The 25,704-nt window shown below is 42.4% G+C and overlaps 1 protein-coding gene across 1 annotated transcript in view; it reads left to right on the forward strand.

The window, feature by feature from the left end:
- LOC129862761 (protein inscuteable homolog) overlaps positions 1-25,704 on the forward strand; it is a 91,154-nt gene that overhangs the window by 50,112 nt on the left and 15,338 nt on the right. The window contains exons 3-7 of the mRNA XM_055934716.1: positions 14,997-15,345; positions 16,479-16,531; positions 16,653-16,776; positions 17,669-17,782; positions 22,355-22,480. Coding sequence (XP_055790691.1) covers positions 14,997-15,345; positions 16,479-16,531; positions 16,653-16,776; positions 17,669-17,782; positions 22,355-22,480 — 766 coding nt within the window. The remainder of the gene's footprint in view (positions 1-14,996; positions 15,346-16,478; positions 16,532-16,652; positions 16,777-17,668; positions 17,783-22,354; positions 22,481-25,704) is intronic.

Genomic DNA, 25,704 nt, shown 5'->3' on the forward strand with positions numbered 1-25,704 from the left:
CACAATAATGTTGTGTACACTGTTGCTACTAATAGTAGTAATACTGGTAATAAAATAATCTCAGATTCAGATCTGTAAATGGGTCTAAAAACACATTGGCTACATGGTGTCATTATGCAGTCTTTGCCTGGGTTTGATCGCACTGCCACTGTTAGGGTGGGGTGTGTCTCTGAGCCCAAACACACACACACACACACACACACACACACACACACACACACACACACACACACACACACACACACACACACACACACACACACACACACACACACACACACACACACACACACACACACACACACACACACACACACACACACATACACACAGTCTAGGAATAGACTTATCCCTCCATGCACGCAAATACATTCAAATGCACTGCGAGGGCTGTTTCGTATACTGAAGATTCCAACATATGGCACTCACATACAGACAGTCAGGAATGCACATGAGACATGCTCTCACACACTTACTTTTCAATCAGATTCAAATGAATCGCATACACATGAATCACATACACATAGGAATACAAAAAGAACATACACATATGCAGATATCGCAAAAACATCTGCATCTATATAGACATACACTGAAATAAACCCTATAAGTTAACAGAGGACACTACTCCTGCATGCAAACTGTTTGGTTGGTCACCTTCTGCCTCAGGTGCAAGCCTGAAAGAGGCCATGTCATGCACTGCAGCCAGGATACCAGCAGTTTCATAATCAGCCAGATGTGCGTGTGTGCTCTTTTACAGATGATGTTATGTGTGCTAGCGTGCATAGGCCTACTGTGTGTGTGTGTGTGTGTGTGTGTGTGTGTGTGTGTGTGTGTGTGTGTGTGTGTGTGTGTGTGTGTGTGTGTGTGTGTGTGTGTGTGTGTGTGTGTGTGTGTGTGTGTGTGTGTGTGTGTGTGTGTGTGTGTGTGAGAATGTGGAGCCCATTCCTGGACTGCACTTTAGAGCTGTCAGTCTGCTTTGCGCTGATGGAACCATCTGGAAGTCAGATGTCTGCCTCATACCTCAGATCCCAATCACCGTCTCTTAGTCTAGGGCAGGGCATTTTTATCCCATGTGCTACTTCAGGAGGAGTGTATGCGACAACCTCGATCATCAAAGCACAGCAGGCTAATTAATTGGTATATACAGCCTAGGGTTGCAAAGCTACCAGTAGTTTACCAAAGTTACCGTAATCTTCAGTAATTTTGGTAATAAAGGAAAATCTATGGCAATCTATCGTAACTTTAAGAATTTATTCTTGAATAACTAACTTATTTTCAAATTCATAAGCAGTATCCATATTGTCCATGAGTTTCTAGTAGATAGACCATATGGTTCAAGAGAAAATTGCCTAATTGCCTAATTAATAAAAAAAACATCTAATGAGCTATTATTTTCAATTTACTCTGCAAGTCTTCCAACTATTGACGTTTTCTTCATAACTTCCACCAGTACGAAGCCGAAACATTGACAACAAACAAGTAAAATAAATGAGTGTTTAAAAAAATTATATTTCATGCTGAAACCTTCATATTAAACACCAATGGTATTCACTAAGTTGATGGTTTATAATTAGGATAATGTTTTACAGCTTTGTCATTCAATTTTTTACATTAAAAATCCTCTTATTTAATTAGTTAATATTTTACATGTGATAAGGCTCACACAAATGTCCTTGCAGGCAAGATTAGGATAATGTTTTACAGCTTTGTCATTCTATTTTTTGCATTAAAAATCCTCTTATTTTATTATTTAATATTTTACATGTGATAAGGCTCAAACAAATGTCCTTGCAGGCAAGATTATAATAAATTGTTCCAAGTAGATGTTTGCGGTGCTAATTCTAAAAAGAGTCAATGTAAAAATAAAAAGCACACTTTGAAAGTTTCCAGTAATACCCTCCCTTTGCAACCCTAATACAGCCTGAAACATTTGTGTGCAAAATCGTGTAAATGTCCCTTACAAGCCAGAATGTTAAATAAAACGACCTTTGAACTTACTCTAGCGCTTGTCTGTGCGGTTTATCCTTCAGCTGCTCTAAAGTTTTGACAAAATAACCACAGGAAAGTATTGTTTACCCGACTATTTAGACAGCCGGTAGGTATATGCTTTGGCTCTGCACCGAGATAAAGTTGGTTAGTATGACCATCTGTAGAGCATCTATCAACAAACTACACTACATGATCAAAAGTATGTGGGGACCTGCTCGTCGAACATCTCATTCCAAAATCATGGGCTATGGAGTTGGTCCCCCCTTTGCTGCTTTAACAGCCTCCACTCTTCTGGGAAGGCTTTCCACTAGATGTTGAAACATTGCTACGGGACTTGCACTGATGTTGGGCGATTAGGCCTGGCGTTCGATGGGGTTGAGTTCAGTTCTTTGTGCATGCCAGTCCAGCTCATCCACACCGATTTCGAACAAACATTTCTGTATGGACCTCGCTTTGTGCACGGGAGCATTGTCATGCTGAAACAGGAAAGGGCCATCCCCAAACTGTTGCCACAAAGTTGGAAGCACAGAATCGTCTAGAATGTAATTTTATGCTGTAGCATTAAGATGTCCTTTCACTGGGCCTAGCCCGAACCATGAAAAACCGCCCCAGACCATTATTCCTTCTCCACCAAACTTTACAGTTGGCGCTATGCATTGGGGTAGGTAGGGTTCTCCTGGCATCCGCCAAACCCAGATTCGTCCGTTGGACTGCCAGATGGTGAAGCGTGATTCATCAGTCCAAAGAAAGCATTTCCACTGCTCCAGAGTCCAATGGCGGCGAGCTTTACACCACTCCAGCCGACGCTTGGCATTGCGCATGGTGATCTTAGGCTTGTGTGCGACTGCTTTGCCATGGAAACCCATTTAATGAACCTCCCATCAAACAATGATGATGCTGACTTTACTTCCAGAGGCAGCTTGGAAGTTGGTAGTGAGTGTTGCAACCGAGGACCGCCGATTTGTACGCGCTTCAGCACTCGGCGGTCCCGTTCTGTGAGCTTGTGTGGCCGGCCACTTCACGGCTGAGCTGTTGTTGCTCCTAGGCATTTCAACTTCACAATAACAGCACTTACAGTTGACCGGGGCAGCTCTAGCAGGGCATTTTTCAAATTGAACCTTTATTTAACTAGGCAAGTCAGTTAAGAACAAATTCTTATTTACAATGACGGCCTACCGGGGAACAGTGGGTTAACTGCCTTGGTCATGGGCAGAACGACAGATTTTTACCTTGTCAGCTTCGGGATTCAATCCATCAACCTTTTGATTACTGGCCCAACGCTCTAACCACTGGGCTACCTGCCAATGTAGTGCACGATTTTCCATTCATGTGTATTTAATGTTCAGAACCCAATAAGAATACCTTAGCATTCTTGCTTACGACATTTGCATAATTGTTTATTTCTTTGTGGGGGACAAGAGTCTCCTTGTTTCCATTTCCTCTGCTTCTCCAAAGCCTCAACGACCTGCTCTTCAGCCTACATTTTCCCTCAGACTGTCTGAATGTGGTTCTCTTGTGGTATCTGCATAATATTCATTTGTGGTGCCAGACATTATATGGTGCCATTCATGCGAACCAGACATTGAAGCACATGTGGGTTCACAAGCTACAATAGAAGTTTTCTTATTGGAGACCTAAGTAGAAATCTTTGGCTGAGAAGTCTAAGAGCGTTTGTCTCTGGCTCCCATCAATTGTCCTTACTTGGGGTTGGAACCTTCCAATTGCCATACCTTTGCTGCCCCGGATGTGATTCAGTTGTTATGCATTCACCCAGCCCAGCCAAACTGGCCGCTTATGAATTGAATTCAGTCTCCAAAGACATTTGAAGATTTACACAGCCCAATGCATCACTGAGTTACTGTAACGTACCAGGTGGAGGTTTCACATTTGGTGATTGTCTGGTATAGTCCCATGTGGCACCCATAGAGCATGGTGCTTGCAATGCGAGTTCCTCCTGCCCGATAACTCGCGCTGCGCTTGATCGAAGACAGGTGGTCTTCCCAACACCGCTGGGCTTTACGTGTCTGTTTACCATACAGTGCTTATCGACGAAGCGCCCAAGCACCAAAATATAGTGATATATACACATAGTCGCAACTATAAATAGCGTAGCATTGGCGTTGAAAGTTGAACGTGTTTTTTCTCTCTGTGCCTGAAAGTGTGTCTCTGTGATGCAATTGCGTGACACACAAACAGAGCATCAGTCACACCAGAGAGAATGCTAGCAACATGCTAATGCTATGCTAGCACCGGGCAGTGCTTTATTTAGCTCTCAAAACACCGACTCACGGTGCAATGATGATGAATTCCCTCAGCAAAAAAAGTTTAGGCTCGGCCCCGGTTGGTTGGTCTCCATCACTAGAGGTTGATCTCTCTCTCTCTGCATCTGACGGGTTGTCCCGAGACACTGATGCATCCCTGTCACCGTATATGGGCTTCAGTGCAAGTTAAGCTTGTGACGATTGCCAAGAAGCACTGCTTTTAGCAAGGAAACTGAAAGAAGAACCCACTTTGCCAATTTTAAGGATTCCATTTTGGAGAAATCTGACACTTTATGCAGAGTGGTGGGAGATAGTTAACATCTCAAACATAAGGAGAATGGTTCAATTATTGACGTGGCTGGTGTTATACTGTATATTCCTTGTTATATGCATTGAACATTTCATAGGTTCGCTATCAAGAGGAAGGCTAGTAGGCTACACTATCCCAAAGAGCAGCCCCACTAAGCATTTTCCGGCGGCGACGTCTTTTTTGTGTGTTTGGTTCAGATTTGGTCCGGTCTGGACTTGATTTAGCCCAATCATGGAGGTCTGTAATTTCATACATAGACATCTATATTTCAAGTTTGGACAGCACAGTACCTCTCATTACGGTACACTGTACAGTACATAAAAGTAGAGTATAGTACAGTAGAGTACAGTGCAGTACAATACAGTAGAGCACAGTAAAGTATAGTGTACTGTATTGTACTCTTCTCCACTGAATTAAACTATTCTGTACTGTACCGTACTGTACTCTACTGAATAAAACTTGACTCTCCTGTACCATACTGTGCTTTACTGTGCTTTACTGTACTAAACTGTGACGTATTGTAATGTGATGTTGAAACTTGTGAAACATGGCCTAGACATCTATCATTCTTTCAGATTTGGAGCTGGTCTGTATCGTCCAAAATTGTACTTATTTGTAACCGTTACTGAGAATGTTATTGTAGTTGATGTGGTCTGTTGGTTTATTCTGTAAATTGGAATACATTGAACATCATCACTAACAGTGTCACGATCGTGTTGACATGAATGAGAGGACCAAGGCGCAACATGATATGAATACATCTTCTTTAATTACAACGACGAAGATGAACACGAAACACTTAAACCACACTAACAAAACAACAAACAATCGTGAAACTTCAAACGCAAGTGCACACACAAACTACTTACGTCGACATATACATATACAATGACCCACAAACAGCTAAAGCCTATGGCAGCCTTAAATATGGTTCCCAATTAGAGACAACCGAAACCAGCTGTCTCTAATTGAGAACCCATTCAGGCAACCATAGACTTTCATAGAAAACTACACACCCATAGACACAGCTAGATACACACACTCAACACAAACCCATACACTACCACCAACACCACCTCTACCATATAAATACCCCCAAACACACACATACCCCATGTCACACCCTGACCTAACTAAAATAATAAAGAAAACAAATAATACTAAGGCCAGGGCGTGACAGACAGTTGGAAGCACATACTATGTGACTGACCGCCTTGATTCAGTCTTATGTAGCAAAATTTGAAATTGTGTTTTTTTACAATGGATAAAAGCAGAGACACAAATCTACAAAATGGTATATCATACACTGGATTTGAGAAACAATGGGAAAGTAATTCTGCTTTGAAAGTTGATAAACTTGTAACCTCACTTTTGAGAAAATGGCCTTTGAATGTTTTGGTACAAACTGGAGAGCTCTTTGTCTACACCCATTCAGTATTGTTCACACCCTCTTAAGCTTAAGCCCGACCCATCTCTTTAAGGGTTGATCCAATCCTTCTGTACCCAAAGCAGCAGTCAAGCACCCAAGCTAACTGACTAACTTGCTAGCTACTTCCAGACACAAATGAGAGAACATCTCACTGAACATTACTCGCCCTAGCAGAGCTGGTTAGACTGTTTTTATGTTATCCAGAGCGTTGGTGACTGCAACTGTGTTGTCAGATTGTCCATTTGTAAATTCAGAGCATTTCGCTCTCGGGGCGTTCAGAGCGCACACTGGACGCCTTGGACAAGAGTAGGGTTGATCCGAGCATTGTGAAATGGCAGTCAAGCACTCAAGCTAACTGGCTAACATTTACTAGCTTGCTAGCTACTTCCAGACACAAATGAGAGAACATCCCATTCTGACCATTTTACTCACCCTAACAGCTGGTTAGGCTGTTTTCATGTTACCCAGAACGTTGGTGACTGTAACTGTGCTGCTGGCAACAATTTCATTATGCTTTTTTGCCGAAGTTTACTGACACCGGCCATATTCAACGGGCGTTCATAAATTCATCAGTTATTCTGCGCTCTGGCACACTCAGATGAGAGTGCTCTGAAATTGGAGTAGATGGCCAGACTGAATATAAGAACACACCGAAATGGTTACTTGCATAGTGGAGTCTTTTAAGACATGTAGCTAGCTAGCTAAACAATTAACCATAATCCAAACTCATGACATTACTACCCTGCATGAATCTGCAAATAGCTAACCAACCAGGTTCAATGTTAGCTAGCTAACATTAGGCTATATCTAGCCAAGCAAATGGCTCTGAGATACAAATAATAAGATCATACACGTAAAGTTAGCTAGCGAGCAAGCCAGCTAATGTTAGCTAGCTAGCTAACAGTGCACTTTAACTTGAAAGGAAAAGACTATTGTCAAAATTAGAAATGTGTAATATCTAGAATATCTTACCCATATACATCATGGTTGGACGCTTCTTCCTGTCACGGATGCCATAGTTACCCTTAGTTTGATGTAATCCGGAGACAAGTGTTTTAGCTATCATACTCTAATTTCACTGATTTCAAAACTCTGTCCTCCAGAAAGTGGAGAGCAACACTTATGCAATTCTACTAAGCAATATATTTTTTTTTAAAGTAGCATTAGACAGGATTACCTGCACATAATAACCAGCTCAAATAGACAGAAGCATTCTATATGGCAGACCAATCCAAACTCCTCTCTCGGCATGTACAGCCCTCTCATTATCTCAGCCAATCAATGCTAGCGGGAAGGTTGCTCACTCTTTCTGTAGCTAAACCAACTAGGCTTGTAATTTTAACAATTTTATTTGTATTTACAGATGGCATACAAGTTTTTTATTCAGGCACATTAAAGTTCACATGTTCCAGAAGCATTTCTGCCAAAAAAATGCATTTTGATTAAAAAAAGGATTTCGTTCAAATGGCTCTCGTGTGAAGTAGTGACCCGCGACATACACCTCGTTTCCTGAAACGGGTCACATTTTAAGAGACTTGATTTATTTATTTTTGTTATAATTCTTACTTCACTGAGAATGTGTGTGCTGTTGAAATTTGTCCATAGAATCAATAACCGAAAAATTATTATTTAAAGATGTATTTTTGATGTCCGGAAAATACATATTTTCACCTTTCATTCAGCACCTAAAATGCAGCTGATTTCAACGTATGGAAAATATGTATTTTCAACATTTGGGAAATACGTTTTTTCGACGTCTGGAAAATGCATATTTTCACCTTTTAATTCAGCACCTAAAATGCACCAGTCGTCAACGTAATTTTGCTTACTGGGGCACTAGATAGCATACTCCGCCTACAAACTACACTGGGAATGACTGCTGTCCTCTATTTAGAACTACTAGTTCCTTTCCACCACCGCAATTCATTGTGCGAAATACAATTCTCCAATTTTCTTTTCTCTTCAGCTCATTGTGCCGAGACATGCTCTGTGTGCAGAATCAGAATGATATAATATTACACTGTTATTTGCGTCTATCACAGTCATAAAGATTAGGAGTAAAGCTCACAGTCAAGGCCTATTCTGCTGTGAAATGTTCTATGAGAGACTATTCATTTTTTGGGCTTTGTGTGTCTTAACGGCGCTACTCTAATGTACAGTATGTTGTGATTGTGTTGTCAAACGCAATGGACGTGTGTTTCACACATTAACATCAATTATATCGCAAATGGAACCAGGGAGGAATGATGGAGCTTATTTACTATCCACAATTCATTTGGGCCCTATTAGCCGGTACTATGCTCTGTGGCATCATTCTCAGAGGCTCATACAGGGCATTGACACACACACACAGACAGGGCCGGTCCTAGCCTTTTGAGGGCCCTAAATGAATTTCTCATTTTAACATTTCAATTTAGCATTTAAGAATGTCATTTTCAAAGTAGCACTGATAATCCTCCATAAAATGCATATTTAAATGATTTAACCGTTAAACAATTTAATGTTTATGTACAGTGCCTTCAGAAAGTATTCATACTTCTTGACTTATTCCACATTTTGTTGTGTTACAGCCTGCATTCAAAATGGATTAAATAGATTTCTTTCCCACCCATCTACACACAATACCCCATAATGATGAAGTGAAAACATGTTTTTTTAGAAATGTTTGCACATTGATTGAAAATTAAATATAGGAGTATCTCATAAATATACATACGCTTTCACACCCCTGAGTCAATACATGTTAGAATACGCATTTTTTTTTTTGCAATTTTACTTTAGTGCCTCATTGCAAACAGGATGCATGTTTTGGAATATATTTATTCTGTACTGGCTTCCTTCTTTTCACTCTGTCATTTAAGTTAGTATTGTGGAGTAACTACAATGTTGTTGATCCATCCTCAGTTTTCTCCTATCACAGCCATTAAACTCTGTAACTGTTTTAAAGTCACCATTAGCCTCATGGTGAAATCCCTGAGTGGTTTCCTTCCTCTCCGGCAATTGAGTTAGGAAGGACGCCTATATCTTTGCAGAGACTGGGTGTATTGATACCCTATCCATAGTGTAATTAATTACCTCACCATGCTCAAAGGGATATGTTTTTTCCATCTACCAATAGGCGCCCTTCTTTGTGAGGCATTGGAAAACCTCCCTGGTCTTTGTGGTTGAATCTGTTTTTGAAATTCACTGCTTGACTGAGGGACCTTACAGATAATTGTATGTGTGGGGTACCGAGATGAGGTAGCTGTTAAAAAAAGTCCTTGCAACGTATTATGTGAGTTGTTAAGCACATCTTTATTCCTGAACTTATTTAGGCTTGCCATAACTAACAAAGGGGTTGAATACATTTCAGCTTTTCATTTTTTTATTAACTAAATACATAATTCCACTTTAAAATTATGGGGTATTGTGTGTAGGCCAGTGACACAAAATCCCACCACCTCACTGCCCAATCCCACTAACATACATCATGTTTCCATGTATCTCAGCCCATAGTTTTCCAGGCTCCGGAAGCCGGCTGACACCGGGGCCCCATCTCTCTGTCTCTGTCTTTCTGTCACTGCGCCTCGAGTGTGTTTACACTCCAACCACTGTGTAAACGACTCTCCCTTGTCCCCCCAGCATCCAGAGGCGGAGAGAGACGCCTCATCTTCACAGTCCCCGGTCTGTGATAACACAGCCACTGGCACGGCCGACCCCATCCCTGGCCCCCTATGTAAATATTTGTCATCTCCCGCAAACTGGAGTGGGCTTTTTCACTCCCTTTTGGAAAACAAACCTATTATTGCTATGATTTGCTTCAGCAGAGGTAGGGTCATTTTATTGGAGGTTTTGTGTGTATACATTAATGTAATTCTGGAACCTCTAGTTCTTTTAAATTCCGAAATGATCTGGACTGGTACTGTGTCTATGTGCCCCAAGTGGGTTTTAAAAGCAAATTCCCAGACAATGCATTTTCTGACTGAACCTTAGAATAACTCGCTTCAGATCACGATGATAATCACAATATTGTAGCGGGAATGATAGCTTCTTGCAATTTTTTTTTACAATGTTAGAAGGTGGCAATTATTTAAATGCAGATTTAAATACATCAGCTGGAAAATGTGTTGCATGTGACACAATCACAAGCTTTTCTATTCCAATCCATTTTAGATTCAGTGATTTATTTCAAATGTTATGGTCATGTCGAGAGGACCTTTTAGAGATAGAAAATGTCCCTCATAGTGATTAATGAAAACAGCTATTTCTGTCAGTAAACTTTTAAGATGACCATTGCCAGCATAAGGTGTATGCATGGTATGATACTGCGGGAGAACGTGGTCATTTTCCTGTTTTTTATTTTTTTTATACACCATTGAGTCATGTTCACCTGGTAAAATGTTGCTAGGGCATCTCTGCAGGGCTTGTGAAACAAATGGCAGGCAATTAAATCCCCTGACCCTTCCAATCTCCCCGTCACCCGTGACACATTACTAATTAGCGTCCACTCTGTCGAGAGGGGGGTCCAGGTGGGCTGCAGTGTCTCTGCAGCATGAAGGTGGGTGCACCATCAAACCATTAGAATGTGGACACACACACACACAGCTCTCCGGGGCTAATTGGCTAGGGACACTATCGTCATCAGCAGCTCTATCTGTGCCTTCAAAGGAAACATGTTATTTTTCACTTTTGTATGTCCGAGAGACAAGGTGCAGCCGAGGGAAAAAAATGGCCCAGCTCTTGAGTTGAGAGAGTTAGAGCTGCTCCTATTTTCCTCAAGAGCTAGGCCTATTTTCGTCATGTCGCTCCCAACTGATGAAATCAATCACATGATACCTTTTGAAAGTGTGACCTTTGACCTTGAGAGTAGCACCCCTCTTCATTAGGAAGCAAATGAGAGCATATCTCCTCTCCAAAGTGAGTGGGTTTGTGGGATAGATATTTGAACCGGTGAACCTCATCATTATGGATGATGTCGGAAATCTCTGCCTACAGCTTCCGATAATGCATCCCCACGTCACCGCACCGAGGAGAAGAGTGACAGGGCGGAGGACGATGTTGATTCCCGAAGTGCAAGAGTAGAGTTAGGATTTGATTTGGTTTAGTGTGTGTGTGTGTGTGTGTGTGTGTGTGTGTGTGTGTGTGTGTGTGTGTGTGTGTGTGTGTGTGTGTGTGTGTGTGTGTGTGTGTGTGTGTGTGTGTGTGTGTGTGTGTGTGTGTGTGAGAGAGAAAAAAAGAGAAACATTTAGTAAAAGGGAGAATGCCTACACTTGTATTTGGCATTCTGTAGTGATACTGAAAACATGACACTTGTTTATAGTTGAGTATAGTTATTTTAACCATTAACTCAATCAAACTGTAGATATTCTAATAGCTATATTCCAAACGGGGATATATTAAATTATGTGTCATTGGATGATGACTCATTTCAGTCTGCCTCAGACAATAGTTTGGTGAAATCAGATACCACACCATTGCTGACCTCATAAAACAAATGGATGGTTTTCTTTAGTAAACAGACACACTCAATAGTGACTGATATTGAAAATACTCTCGATTGGAAACGTGCCTTCTCAATGGCACGACAATGTTTACCCAGCTCTGTGTTAAAAGCTGAAACTCGATACGTGCGGAAAGACAGAACAAAGGCAATGTTTGTTCCTATGGGTCAATAAAATTCATGATACCAGACAATAGACATACATCATCATCATCCATCATCACCATGGTCCTACAGTGATTCAGCTCTAAATTTGTCTCAAAGGCAGGCTTTGACTATTCAAATTGGATTTTTGTTTGTTTAAAGTTCGCACATAATGACGCTTCCTTTGAGCACCCAATAACCCAATGAGATTGGGGTATTATTAGAGCTCTTTGTCAACACAAGATGCAAAGCTTCCGGTAGTTTACCAAAGTTACCGAATCTTCAGTAATTTTGGTAATTATAAGAAAATCTATGGCACTCTCTTAACTTGTTTCATTAACTAGGCTATTTTCTCTTGAACCATATGGTCTATCTACTAGAAACTCATGGACAATATGGACACAGATATAAAATACTATATGGATACATTTTTAAAACGTTATTCAAGTATAAATTATTAAAGCATCTAATCAACTATGGCATGGGTGTCAAACTCATTCCACGGAGGGCTGAGTGTATGTGGATTTGAGTTCTTTCCTTTCAATTAAGACCTAGACAACCAGGTGAGGGGAATTCCTTTCTAATTTGTGACCTTAATTCATCAATCAAGTACAAGGGTGGACTGAAAAACCCCGCAGACACTCGGCCCTCCGTGGAATGAGTTTGACGTGAACTATGGCATTATATACTGTATTACACTCAACATTTCGACTTGGTCTTGGGTGTTTATGTGCTGGCTCGAAATAAATCAAAATACTAAGCATATAACTTTGATATCCTGCGTGTTGTGGATATATTTTTACCGTGACTATTTTTGGAATTAGTGCAGCAAACCTCTACTTGGAACAAATTATTATATTCTTGGCTGCGAATGACTTTTGTTTGAGCCTCATCACATATATGAATATATGAAATAATTCAATAAGATGATTTCAACATTTAAAAAATGTAATGATAAAGCTGTAAAACATTGTTCTAAATATTAACCATGTGATAAGGCCACAGAGGGTCAGAGATAATTAGACACTTGTAAAAATCTGAACTACCCAAAACGGCCACTATAGATGTGTTGTGATAGACTACATAAAATCCTTGAAATATACGTAAGCTTCGGAAGTTTCCAGTAATATACCCTCCCTTTGCAACCCTAGTCCTGATGCAATATCCAGATGAACTCATTGACTCAGTATTTACCATGAATGCCAGATAGTCTAGAGTTTAGTGTAGAACAGCATTTCCTAAACTCAGTCCTGGGAACCCCAGGGGCTGCACGTTTTGGTTTTTGCCCCAGCACTAGACAGCTGATTCAATGAACTCATCATCAAGCTGAGGACCGAGTTTGGGAAAGCTTGGCGTAGAATATAGATTGGTGAACCTCCACCCCCTTGTTTACTCAAAGCAGAGGAGGGTGTTGTAGCGATCAACCTCTCAGCCTCCTTAACGCTGGGTTGATTTCACTCATCCGGAGAAACCCCCCTGGAAGCCTCCAGTAAGTCCACGTTCATTAGGTTCAATAAGCCTGAAGAGAAAGCACCCACTGGGCACAGACGTCAATTCAACGTCTATTCCACATTGGTTCAACGTAATTTCATCGATTCAACCAGTGTGTGCCCAGTGGGAAGTGTTTGGTTTGTTCGACCCAGTGATTAATGCAGTCTCTCCACCGAGGGTGAAATAATAGGTTTGACTAACGAGTCCTAACACCACCGGTTATTGGTGGGTATTTGACCTCGCTCCCACACTATTGATTCTGAGATCCCTGGGTATTTGATTTGAAAACTTGCCTGCTCTTGGGGATATCAACTAAAGGCTAGAGCAGCATTGACGAGATCTCATTTCAGGAGCAATCAGACTATATGTTTGTATGGATATGGAAGAATCAACTTGGTCTCACAAGAAACATAAATATTGTCTGATTCCGATTCGTAACAGCCTTCTTTTCTTTTTTTTTACAGTAAATGCAAGCGCACCAGGTTAAGTTTAGGCATGCTAGCGAGTGGTTAAGGTTATGGTTAGGCTAAAGTTTCGAAAACAAAAACACACCTAGATTTGAACCGTCTCGGCCCGTACCTGTGTGAGGATATCCGAGTATGCTTGTTTCATTGGAGTAGCAATATTGGGATAAGTTACAAATATGTGATACTATCTCTGTCATGACTACCCAAAGTAGATGTGCATGCTCTAAACCTCTGGTCACCAACCAAGGCATTCCTAGTCGATCACCAAACATTTTTGTAAAAAACCCAATTAAGCCTATTTTTTTGTTTTGTTTAGCGCTGTTGGAGGTAGGTACACTTGATTCAGCAGCCCTAGCGCCGGGAAAACAAAATGTTCCCATTTCAAACCATTTCATGTGTCTGGAGGTGGAACTCCACCTACCCGGCAGGCTCAGGGAGCAAATCAAATGCACTTAAAGGCCTACCGCTGGCCAATCAGATAGCTCAGATCACTGTGTCTGCACATTTTCCTCGAGCCATAGACTGTAAAAAGAACCCTCGAACGCACAGCAAAGTTGATACTGTGAGATTTTCAAACATGTAAAACTATGACGAGAGAGAGACACAACGAAAACAGCAAAGAGCTGCTGTTTTTATGTGTAACTTCAAGTTCTTACTCAGCACTTTCAACACTTTGTTCAACATCTTTATAAACCATAAAATGTGCGTTCTCCCTACTTTCACACGCTACAACCAGCACTGCAGCTGCAATGAATGAGTACAGCAAAGTGTTCCGATAAGCTTGCATTGTTATTATTCGTGGCTTGTGTCTTTTTTAATAGCGAGGAATATTTCACTTTCTCTGGTCATTGGAGTAACAACATGAATTTCGCACTCAGCTGGAAGACCGTGTCCCCTTTTCTCAGTGGAGCGAAGGAGGGCGGAGGCACGGCCAGTCGGGTGAGAGGCAGCCTCACCGCTGCTCCTCCCCTGACTGACCATCAGATGCAGGCCATCAGTCCATTCAAAAAATGGCAATTATTATGCTCACTTAGCTGTGCTACACAAGAAATATAACAAATGATCTATTACCAGTGTGATCATATACCTACATACTTTTAATATCATTTTTAAATGGTCAGAGAAGAACAACATTGGCAGGGCAATTCAAGCATAGTCAATATGCAGTGATAACTTATTGGGCCTATAGTCTACTGCACAAACCTCATTGACACAGAACAGTTTTTAATTGGTTAATGTTGCATAGGCTTACATTTTTTTAAAGTCATATACAAAAAAAATCAAAGTGGCAGATCTCGACTTGCATTTTGACTCAGAAAGTGATCTTGACTCAGAAAGTGATCTTGACTCAGAAAGTGATCTTGACTCAGGTTGGTGACCACTGCTCTATACTCACATTACCTGTGTGTGTTTGTGTGTGCAGCAGGATGCACTCGCTCCAGGTGGACTCGGTGCAGCGCTGGATGGAGGACCTGCGTCACATGACGGAGGTGGAGTGCATGTGCGTGCTGCAGGCCAAGCCCATCGGCGTGGAGGAGGATGCCCAGGGCGAACTCATCGTGGCCACGGGGGACCACGTGGCCCGCGACAACCTGCAGACGCTGCTGCGGCGGGCGCTGGTGGTCAGCACCGAGCTGGGCAAGATGTTCCAGCGGCTGGAGAAGGGCCGCTGGCAGCGGGTCCACAGCACCGCCGTCCGGGCAAACTGCCACGTTCGCTCGCTGGTGCATGAGTATAGCGCCGCTCGCAACACCCCCGCAGAGATGCAGAAGGTGAGGATGGAGGAAGGGTGGACTGGGCTGGTTGAGCAAGTGGAGGATGGAGGGGCGGTCTAAAACTCTAGGGAGAAGGTTTAGTGTTGTGGCACTGCCCACTGTCTATTCCACGTTGGTTCAATTGAATTTAATTGAAATGACGTGGAAACAACATTGATTCAACCAGTGTGTGCCCAGTGGGTGGCCTTCTTCTGGGGGGGATGAGAACCGGCTTTTTTTTAAAGGGGTTTAGCTACTTCCTACACTCACTTGTTTAACACCAAAGGAATTATAACTACACACTTCCAGTGATCTTCTGTCTGTGTGATTCTACTGTATTTGCATTTGTTTGGCTCTTAGTCAGTAACACTAGAGGGACAAATGAATAAAGACTTCCGGGAATACTCTCTTGTACATTTGCCGCATGTAAATAATCCCTATTATAGGTCCCATACGCTATTCATGCCCAGAGCGAAATTCAGACAAAAATGATTTTAAAATGAGTCTCTGGGAGCCACCCGTCTGGTTCCATCTTGGACGTGCTGCTGAAGACACGAATTAGCCGCCACTGATGGCCCTTTCCCTAAAGCAGTTCATGCAGGTTTCCCGTCGAGTGGAATCACACTTGCACCGTATGATACGGAGTACACTCCATCCATTTTAAAATGATGATGTGAAGGTTCCGCTTCTGTTACAAATAGCTGATCATCCGCCTTGACTGGAGAATTACATTCGTGGTCCCGTGTGGCTCAGTTGGTAGAGCATGGCGCTTGCAACGCCAGGGTTGTGGGTTCAATTCCCACGGGGGACCAGGGTTCAATTCCCACGTGGGGACCAGGATGAATATGTATGAACTTTCCAATTTGTAAGTCGCTCTGGATAAGAGCATCTGCTAAATGACTTAAATGTAAAAATGTAATTCGTTTCTGCTTTGTACTGTCTGTGTGTGCATGTGGGTTTTCTACTGTCTGTGTGCATGTGGGTGTTTTACTGTGTGGGTGTTTTACTGTCTGCGTGTGGGTGTTTTACTGTCTGTGTGTGCGTGTGTATGTACTGTCTGTGTGTGCGTGTGGGTGGGTGTTCTACTGTCTGTGTCTAATGTGTGTTTGTCTTATTGTAACTTGAAATGTGTCTCTCCTTTTTGAGTGCAGTATGAGAAGTCTTTGCTTGAGAAGTGCATGGAGCTGACCACCATAACAGAGAGGTACAAACATTCATACAAAACTCTTAATGACCTCTGAATATTGTCATACACATTTGAATACAGTAGCTCACTAAGTGTTTATGTTCAAGGTTTATCCAAACCATTGCCCTCTCTTCTACAGATGCCTTCATACCGAGGATGAATTCTTCCTGAAGTCCATGAGGGAGGCCATTCACGAGATCCTCACTGATGTCAGCGATTCGTTCAGCCACATGATTGACATGGCCCTGGCCAATGAGATCCAGGTATGAGGCTTTGACTACACCCAGAATTCTCTTTTGACCTACTTAGGCCATTGGCACACTGGGAAATTCCTAGAATTTCGAATGGAGCCAATGCTTTCTCAATAGAAGTCATCCGTTGCCTGATGAATGACAACGGATGATGACTGTCCGACAAAAAAACGCATAAACTGCCAACTTTTGATGAGCAAAATCGTCAGAGAATAGTTGACTTGAGTTGTACCGTTGACGGACAGAAACGGACAATGACGTGTTCATGCCTTACTCATTCTTGATGTGGTTGATAGATAGCCACTCACACACACTCCACAACCAGACCCATTCCTGGCTAGCCCGTTAATCTCCCTGATGTATTGTTATAGAGACTAAAAAACAAATCAGAACAGTTCAGGAAGGGTGAATACAAAGGTAAACATTTACAAAGTCTAATATAGCCGCCACTATAATATGAGATTATATCATTCCCGCATCGCTGGTTTAGATTTTTGCCTCTATTTGAATGATCACAATAGTGTGGAGTATGAACTGGTAATAAGGAGTTGCATACTGAGTTCAATAGAAAATGAAACCTGTATTCAGATAATGAAATGACGCTGAGTTTGTTGTATATAATATAGCATATAAACTTAACCACAGTGCTATACCACAATACAGTCATTAATTAGTGCTAATATTGATTTCCTAAAACTTCATCCTTTCATTGCAATTTCCCTTGCTGCTTCCCTTGCTGCAAAGAGATGTCAATCTCAATGACCTTCGTGTGTGTGTGTGTGTGTGTGTGTGTGTGTGTGTGTGTGTGTGTGTGTGTGTGTGTGTGTGTGTGTGTGTGTGTGTGTGTGTGTGTGTGTGTGTGTGTGTGTGTGTGTGTGTGTGTGTGTCCCGGGGTCCTCTCCAGATCCTGATCAAGCAGATTGAGTCGTCAGACAGTGTGTACACCATCGGCAGTGCCATCAGCAACCTGCTTTCCCTCACTCAGGACGGCCCGCAGCTCTGCAGAATCATCGCCAAGGTGAGACACACCCCTCAGACAGGCCCACCCTTGTCTGCATACACACAGGAGGACCATTATGTGAGGGGATGATGGTCTGGGTCATTTTCATTAGGACACACAACAGATTTCCCCACCCCCCCAAAACATTATGCAACAGAAATAGAGCGTTTCTTATTGGACAAGTGCAAGTAGTCCCTCCCTGTCTCAGTCTATTTTCTTCTGTTCGGTGCCAAATGAACATGGCCCTGCTACATCCCCATGTTAACACAGTCCCACCTCTCTCTGCCATCAACTTCCCCATCCTTCCACATGAACCCTTGGCCCAATCCCAAACAGATCCCTGGGCCCCTGTATGTCCCTGTTCACTCTTCCTTGCCGATCGGAAAGGGGCTAGGGATTGGGCACCCACCCACAGTAATAAGCTCTATAGCTAAAGAGTAATTTGCTCCAGGAGATAAGAGGGGACAGGCCAGACACTATGTCCATGTGGCCATTAGCCAACCAGACGCTTCCAGGATGCTCTTGATAAGAATTTTCCGGTGGGAGACTGAGCCCCCCCCCCCCACACACACTCATACACACACACCTCCCTTGTTGCCAGATGAGAACAATAGTGTCAGTTACCATTAGGACTGGGCATTGATCACACAGCCTCCCTGCCTCTGTTTTACCTATCAATCCACTATACCTTCCCCCATACAGCATCTCTCTCTCCATTCTGAGAACCCTCAGAGGGCTGGTTAAGAAATCATGGCTGCCAATGGGGCTAATGAGTACAGAGCACTAAACACCTGTTGGCATCTGAATGTATTACTCTGCTTTCTTTCTAAAGCCTTTGTCTCTCGGGTGGATAGTCAAGCTCCTCTGTCATCTTTGTGCTTTGGTAGTGCTGACATCCCCCTTCTTTTTGCTGTTGAATATCTGCCATTTGCCATCTATTCCCACCCCCCTCCGTCCCCCTACTTTCCTGGAACTGTTGATAGATTTGCTTTTAGTCTACGATGTGCTGCATAACGGACTGCGATAAAGTCTGGCAGTGGCAAGATGAGAAGCTCGATGCAGCAGGTCCGATGAATGTACTGGAACCCAATCAGGTGTCCAGTGAGCTAACTTGACTCCATGAGATGAGGGTGTGTGCGAAGCCTAGCCTGTTTGTTGGAGAGTCAGTTTTTAGCCTGGAGTATGTTCCTGTATAATTAATTGTCTGTTGGTGTTTCAATCACCGGTGTTTAAATCCCCCCACCAACCATTATGTATTCTAGGTCTGCTCATTCTGCACAGTATATACAGGCAGTGCTCACTCATGTCAATGCACACCCTGCTTCCTTGCCAGACTCACGCATGAGTATGGTCCTTAGCCTAAATATGAATTGAGCCATGAAAGAAAGAGATTTGATTTAGTATGAGGATAATAGACAGAGCTGCGTTTTGGTGCATATACAGTACCAGTCAAAAGTTTGGACACATCTACTCATTCCAAGGTTGTTCTTAATTTTTTACTATTTTCTACATGTTAGAATAATAGTGAAGACATCAAGCCTATGAAATAACACAGATGGAATCATGTAGTAACCAAGAAAAGTGTTAAACAAATCAACATTTATTTTATATTTGCGTTTCTTCAAAGTAGATACTCTATGCCTTGATGACAGCTTTGCACACTCTTGACATTCTCTCAACCAACTTCATGAGGTAGTCACCTGGAATTCATTTCAATTAACAGGTGTGACAGTTAATTTGTGGAATTTCTTTCCTTCTTAATGCGTTTGAGCCAATCAGTTGTGTTGTGACAAGGTAGGGGTGGTATACAGAAGATAGCCCTATTTGGTAAAATACAACTTAAATAAGAATAGAGAAATGATAGTCCATCATTACTTTAAGACATGAAGGTCAGTCAATCCTGAACATTTCAAGAACTTTGAAAGTTTCTTCAAGTGCAGTCGCAAAAACCATCAAGCGCTATGATGAAACTGGCTCTCATGAGGACCGCAACAGGAAAGGAAGACCCAGAGTTACCTCTGCTGCAGAGGATAAGTTCATTAGTTACCAGCCAAGTGACAGACATATCTCAACATCAACTGTTCAGAGGAGACTGCGTGAATCAGGCCTTCATGGTCGAATTGCTGTGTCTTTGTGAGACGCAGTGTAGGTGAACAGATGACCTCCACATGTGTAGTTCCCACCGTGAAGCATGGAGGAGGAGGTGTGATGGTGGGGGGGGGGGGTGCTTTGCTGGTGACACTGTCAGTGATTTATTTAGAATTCAAGGCACACTTAACCAGCATGGCTACCACAACATTCTACAGCGATACACCATCCCATTTGGTTTGGGCTTAGTGGGACTGTCATTTGTTTTTCAACAGGACAATGACCCAACACAACTCTAGGCTGTGTAAGGCCTATTTGACCAAGAAAGAGAGGGATGGAGTGAGATGGTTTGGGATGAGTTGGACCGCAGAGTGAAGGAAAAGCAGCCAACAAGTGCTCAGCATATGTGGGAACTCCTTCAAGACTGTTGGAAAATTATTCCAGGTGAAGCTGGTTGAGAGAATGCCAAGCATGTGCAAAGGTGTCATCAAGGCAAAGGGTGGCTACTTTGAAAAATCTCAAATATAAATGATTCCATATGCTATTTCATGGTCTTGACGTCTTCACTATTATTCTACGATGTAGAACATTTTAAAAATAAAGAAAAACCGTTGAATGAATAGGTGTGTCCAAACTTTTGACTGGTATTGTATATTGGAGGGCTACAGGAAGAAGAAGTAAGACCATGTCATGATTTAATGGGAGTTCACTGTCTTGCTGTTTACCTTCTGTGGTTATGTACAGTATATGGATCTAAACGTCGGCCATGTCTGCAGATTCACAAATCTACATCTGGTCTCTCCTGCAGCCGTTTGAAACAAAGAAAAAGCTGGGGTGTGAAAGCATAATCTAGTTATAATTGTAGCACGCAATCGTCACGTGTGTCCTGTTCAAACCATGCGGGAGTTCCCACGGAGTTCAGAAACATTTAACATGGGAAGTTTTCAGATCCATTACTAAGATTACACCATGTAAGGACAGAGGCTGTGTTCTCTCTCTCGCTTTCTGACTCTCTTTGTCTCTCTCTCTTTTCGTCTCTATTCGCTAAAATGAATAATTAGGCTTCCCAGAGACAAACCATATGTTAACATGTCAAAGACAGTTTCATGGATAAATCCTGGATGAATGATGGATTCATTCAAACCTTGTGTTGGAGAGGCACCATTTACTTGGTTGATTTAGATGGAGTTCAGTCTTTTTGAACTCCATCAAATGCGAGGCCATGCAGCCTTTACATCATAAATGTAGATCAGTTGTTTCATGAGTTAGTCTCGTGCTATACTTCATACACTTGCATGTGTGGTAAGTCACCTGCAATCAATCAATCAATCAATCAATTTTATTTTATATAGCCCTTCGTACATCAGATAATATCTCGAAGTGCTGTACAGAAACCCAGCCTAAAACCCCAAACAGCTAGAATGCAGGTGTAGAAGCAATGCCTTTTATTTCTGAATCCACTCTCACAAACACACGTCAAAATGCCATTGAGTTGTATAATGTGATATAAAAAATATTAAAATATACACATATAAAGCAATGGGTATACCTCTTTCCTCTCCTCAAAACATTTAATATTTATCACATGGGACTTGCTGGTCAAATAAAAGGTACAATTAAATTGAAAAAATGGATTAAACCTGTGAGGGCTAACATCAACAACTGCGTCACATGAAAGTGATGAAACGATTACAGGACTCCTCCATTAGATTGAAAATAATAACTTGTTTAGGAGTTTCGCTCTTTAGAAGATTGAATGAAGAATGCTGCTCGGGGATTGGCTAAAATGTTTGGTGCTTTGGTTTTCTAGGGAATGTATTGCGTGGGCAGAGAAGGTAAGAGTGTTTAGGGTGTAGGGGCAGGATGATTAGCCACTCCAGGCTTGGCTGTGTGGCTCTATCTGTGCATGAGACATACCACCACCTCCTATAATGGGCCTTATTAGGATAATGGTGGTAGTTACAGGACCTTGTCTTGCAGGTAATTCTATCAATCTCCATGGTGAATAGAATTCTGCCAGCAAGTTTTTTTGTGAGAGGAAATGGCAGAACGTGGAAATGACGGACTGCTTACGTTTGCTTAGTCTAATCTGCAACGCAAAAGACATAAACAACCATTATAGGAAGCATATCAAAACCTTGTGCTCAGACCCTTGACCATATCAAACTCTTGTGCTCAAAACTTCACAAGAGAATAATGACTAAATAGTCATTTGGATAGCTTGTCAGGTTGGCAAGCCCACTGATAACTGTCGGCTTGAATACTCAGCCTTGTTGGGTAATCCATTGTTTGCCAAAAGTGTCCAATGGACTAGCCATCTTGTTTTATACTGTTGGCTAGCCTATTGGAAGGTTTGACCTAGCACAATGTGTTCTGTTTCTTAGTTTGTCTGTTTGGCTTGAGGGACTATCAATTTGACATAAGCCCACGTTAGCTTGTTTAGCACTGAGCATTGTTTGCGATGCTAATGATGCTAATGGTGTTGTTTTTCTCTGTCCACAGGAGGGAGCTGTGGTGGCCCTGTTTAAGATCTGCCGGCAGGACTGCTTCAGCGACCTCTACGCACATGCCCTGAGGACGGTGGCCTCCATATGTTGCGTGGAGGAGGGCATCAACCAGCTAGAGAAGGTACTGTAGTGCAGCGTTTAAACATGTAGAAACTAGCGATACACACACACATTCAGAGGTTGGTACTCACCGATGTGGGCAGTGGAATATGTCCTGCATGCACTCCAGAAAGCTGCCCAGGTGCTGGGTGGAGGTGTGGTTGGACATGTCTGATACACAAACAAAAGGATTTACACAGAAACATATGGATGCAGATACAAACTGACACACATACAGTACCAGTCATAAGTTTGGACATACCTAGGCCTCCCGAGTGGCACAGTGGTCTAAGGCAATGCTAGCTGTGCCACTAGAGTTTCTGGGTTTGAGTCCAGGCTCTGTCGCAGCCGGCCGTGCCCGGGAGACCCATGGGGCGGCACACAATTGGCCCAGCGTCGCCTGGGTTAGGGGAGGGTTTGGCCGGCAGGGATATTCTTCTCCCTTTGCACACTAGCGAATCCTGTGGGGGGCAGTACACGCTGACACGGTTGCCATGTGCACAGTGTTTCCTCCCACACATTGGTGCGGCTGGCTTCTGGGTTAAGTGGGCATTGTGTCAAGAAGCAGTGTGGCTTGGTTGGGTTGTGTTTCGGAGGACGCATGGCTCTCGACCTTCACCTCTCCCGAGTTCGTACGGGAGTTGCAGCGTTGAGACAAGACTGTAACTTCAAATTTGGGGAGAAAAATGGGTAAAAGTAACAAAACAAATAAATAAATAAACATTTTTAAATGTATAGTTTGGACACACACACTCATTACAGGGTTTTTCTTTATTTTTACTTTTTTCTACATTGTAGAATAAGAGTGAAGATATCAACACTGTGAAATAATACATATGGAATCATGTAGTAACCTAAAAAGCGTTAAACAAATCAAAATATATTTTATATTTGAGATTCTTCAAAGTAGCCACCCTTTGCCTTGATGACAGCTTTGCCCACTTTTGGCATTCTCTCAATCAGCTTTCAAACAATGTAGAAAATAGTAAAATAAAGAAAAACCCTTGAATGAGGTGTGTCCAAACTTTTGACTGGTACTGTACATCCATACACTAAACCGTTTGTACTAATAAGCAGCAGAGGATAGGCAGACAGGCAGACCAGACAGTCAGACCAGACATACAGGCTGAGAGACAGACAGACACAGACTTCTTTCCAGTGGTCTGCTGGAGTGAGAGTTTCGGTGGGAGATGTTTAGTCTCCCTGTGGGCAGGTATAATGCTCCACTAATACACACTGGGACTGTAGGCCTCACACACGCATGGCATGTTTTCACAGGGCCGCAAGTTTATTTTCACAGGTGACAACATGCTAACAATGAGAGTAGCGGGAGACTTGGCCACGTGAGCGATGCTCGCTGATCAGGAGCACACAGATACCGTACAAAGGAGTGTTTATTTCCCTGCTCACCATGGGCTCTTTGCAGGTTAATTTATGTAACGTTGCGTTTCAATTTGCTCTGCAAGCAAGAATTTGAGGTTGGTAAGAGACCACTGGACCTAGACACAGTTGACGGATAAATGTGTGCGTGTGGTGTGTTTGAGTGCGTAACGCTTTTCGACCTATATAAACAGTATTTTCTGTGTTTTCCCCCCTTCTTTGGAGAATAAACAAAAAACACAAAGTATCTCAACCCAGTGGCAGCCATGAAAGACAAATACAATCCCATTCACTGAGTAATGATGCCACACCGGCGTCTGTGTTTGCTCAAAGAGCAGCTTGGAGAACGGAGGCAGTCGGGTGTAGAAACGCCAGACAGAACAAGAACGACAATGGGCCCCAGATTAGATCCAATGCCTCCGGGGGGGAACTGTTGCTGAAGTTGATGCTACAAACCGAACGCAAGCCATCACTCAGCCGCGACAACCACACCTGTCGCAGTTGCCGGGTGATGGAGGAAAGGGACTGATTCCCACTTATTATCTCATTGGTTGGAAACTGTTTGTTTATCTCTGTTGGGGCATGTGGTTAAAACAGTAAGAGCTCTATTCAATTCGTATCGTGGAAGTTCAGCGTTACAGCTTGATTGAAATGTAAAGGCAATGTTTCCGCGTTCGCGGAGACTGCATTCACGGTAAACACTGCATATGTCGCCTCAATCGGAAATGACCTTATCATTTCTGTTGCGCAATCTGCAATGTTTCAGCGAAACAGATTGAATAGAGCCCTAAAATATCACAAATGATCACACTGAAGTTTAACCTCCATGGTCGTGGAGCTTGGTTGAGTGTCTACTGCACTAGGAGACAAAATTCACACTGACAAAAAGTACATAGTATTTGGGCAGCTTAACTTCTGTACAAAGTTATTATATATGCCCCTTTCAAAAAGTAGGTAGTAGACATTTGTTATTAGGCTACAAAACTGTCATAAATCAAGCCATGTGAGTGTCTTCTTCCATACGACGAGAAACAATTTTAGGAAGAGACCCTGAGTAGACCGGGGGCAAAATATGAATGAGAAGTTCATGTCAGTGCAGAATATTGCTGAGAAAGACGGGAGTTAAGAGGTGGATTGTTCTGCGTCAATGGGCTGTGTTGGCACACTGGTGACGGATAGGAGCCAGAAATATGGAGTTGTCCTATCATGAAGCTCATAGTGATGGTCTTCAGGAAATTACTCTGACAGGTGAATCTATGATGGATAATTCGTATGAGCTCACTCAAACAATTCTACTCAAACTGAGACACAAAAGCAAAAAGTGCCAATTATTTCATGTTTTTCTGTTTGCGTGCTCTGTATTGTAATATGCTCGCTACTCTTACAGACTAGACCTTCAAATTCTTCAAAAGGTAGAGTTATACAGGTTATTTGTTTTTAGGTAATATCTTGTGCTAATATTAATAAAAATATTTTTTTTCTTCCACAGTATATTTGGGCACTAATATATCCTAGGTCACTGGCACCACTGCTCAGACGCAAGGTCAAAAAAGTTTAGTGTAGCAGTGGGAAGCGTACCTGAGTTTTGTCTGTACAACATTGCCACCATGTGGATAAAGATTTTATTTCCTAACCTGGATGAAAAAGTTCACTGCATGGACAGACACTCATTCGACTCAACTTCCTTGGGTTGACGTGCACTCTCTCACACACACACCCACGTTTGCCTACCCCCACCACACAACACACACGCATACATACACATACCCACCCACCCACAACCCTCAGTCATCTTAAACAATGTCCAATCAGAATTAAAGTCATTGAAAATAAGAATTTGTTCTTAACTGACTTGCCTAGTTAAAT

This window comes from Salvelinus fontinalis, chromosome 9 (genome assembly GCF_029448725.1).
Source record: "Salvelinus fontinalis isolate EN_2023a chromosome 9, ASM2944872v1, whole genome shotgun sequence".
Classification (NCBI taxonomy): Eukaryota; Metazoa; Chordata; class Actinopteri; order Salmoniformes; family Salmonidae; genus Salvelinus; species Salvelinus fontinalis.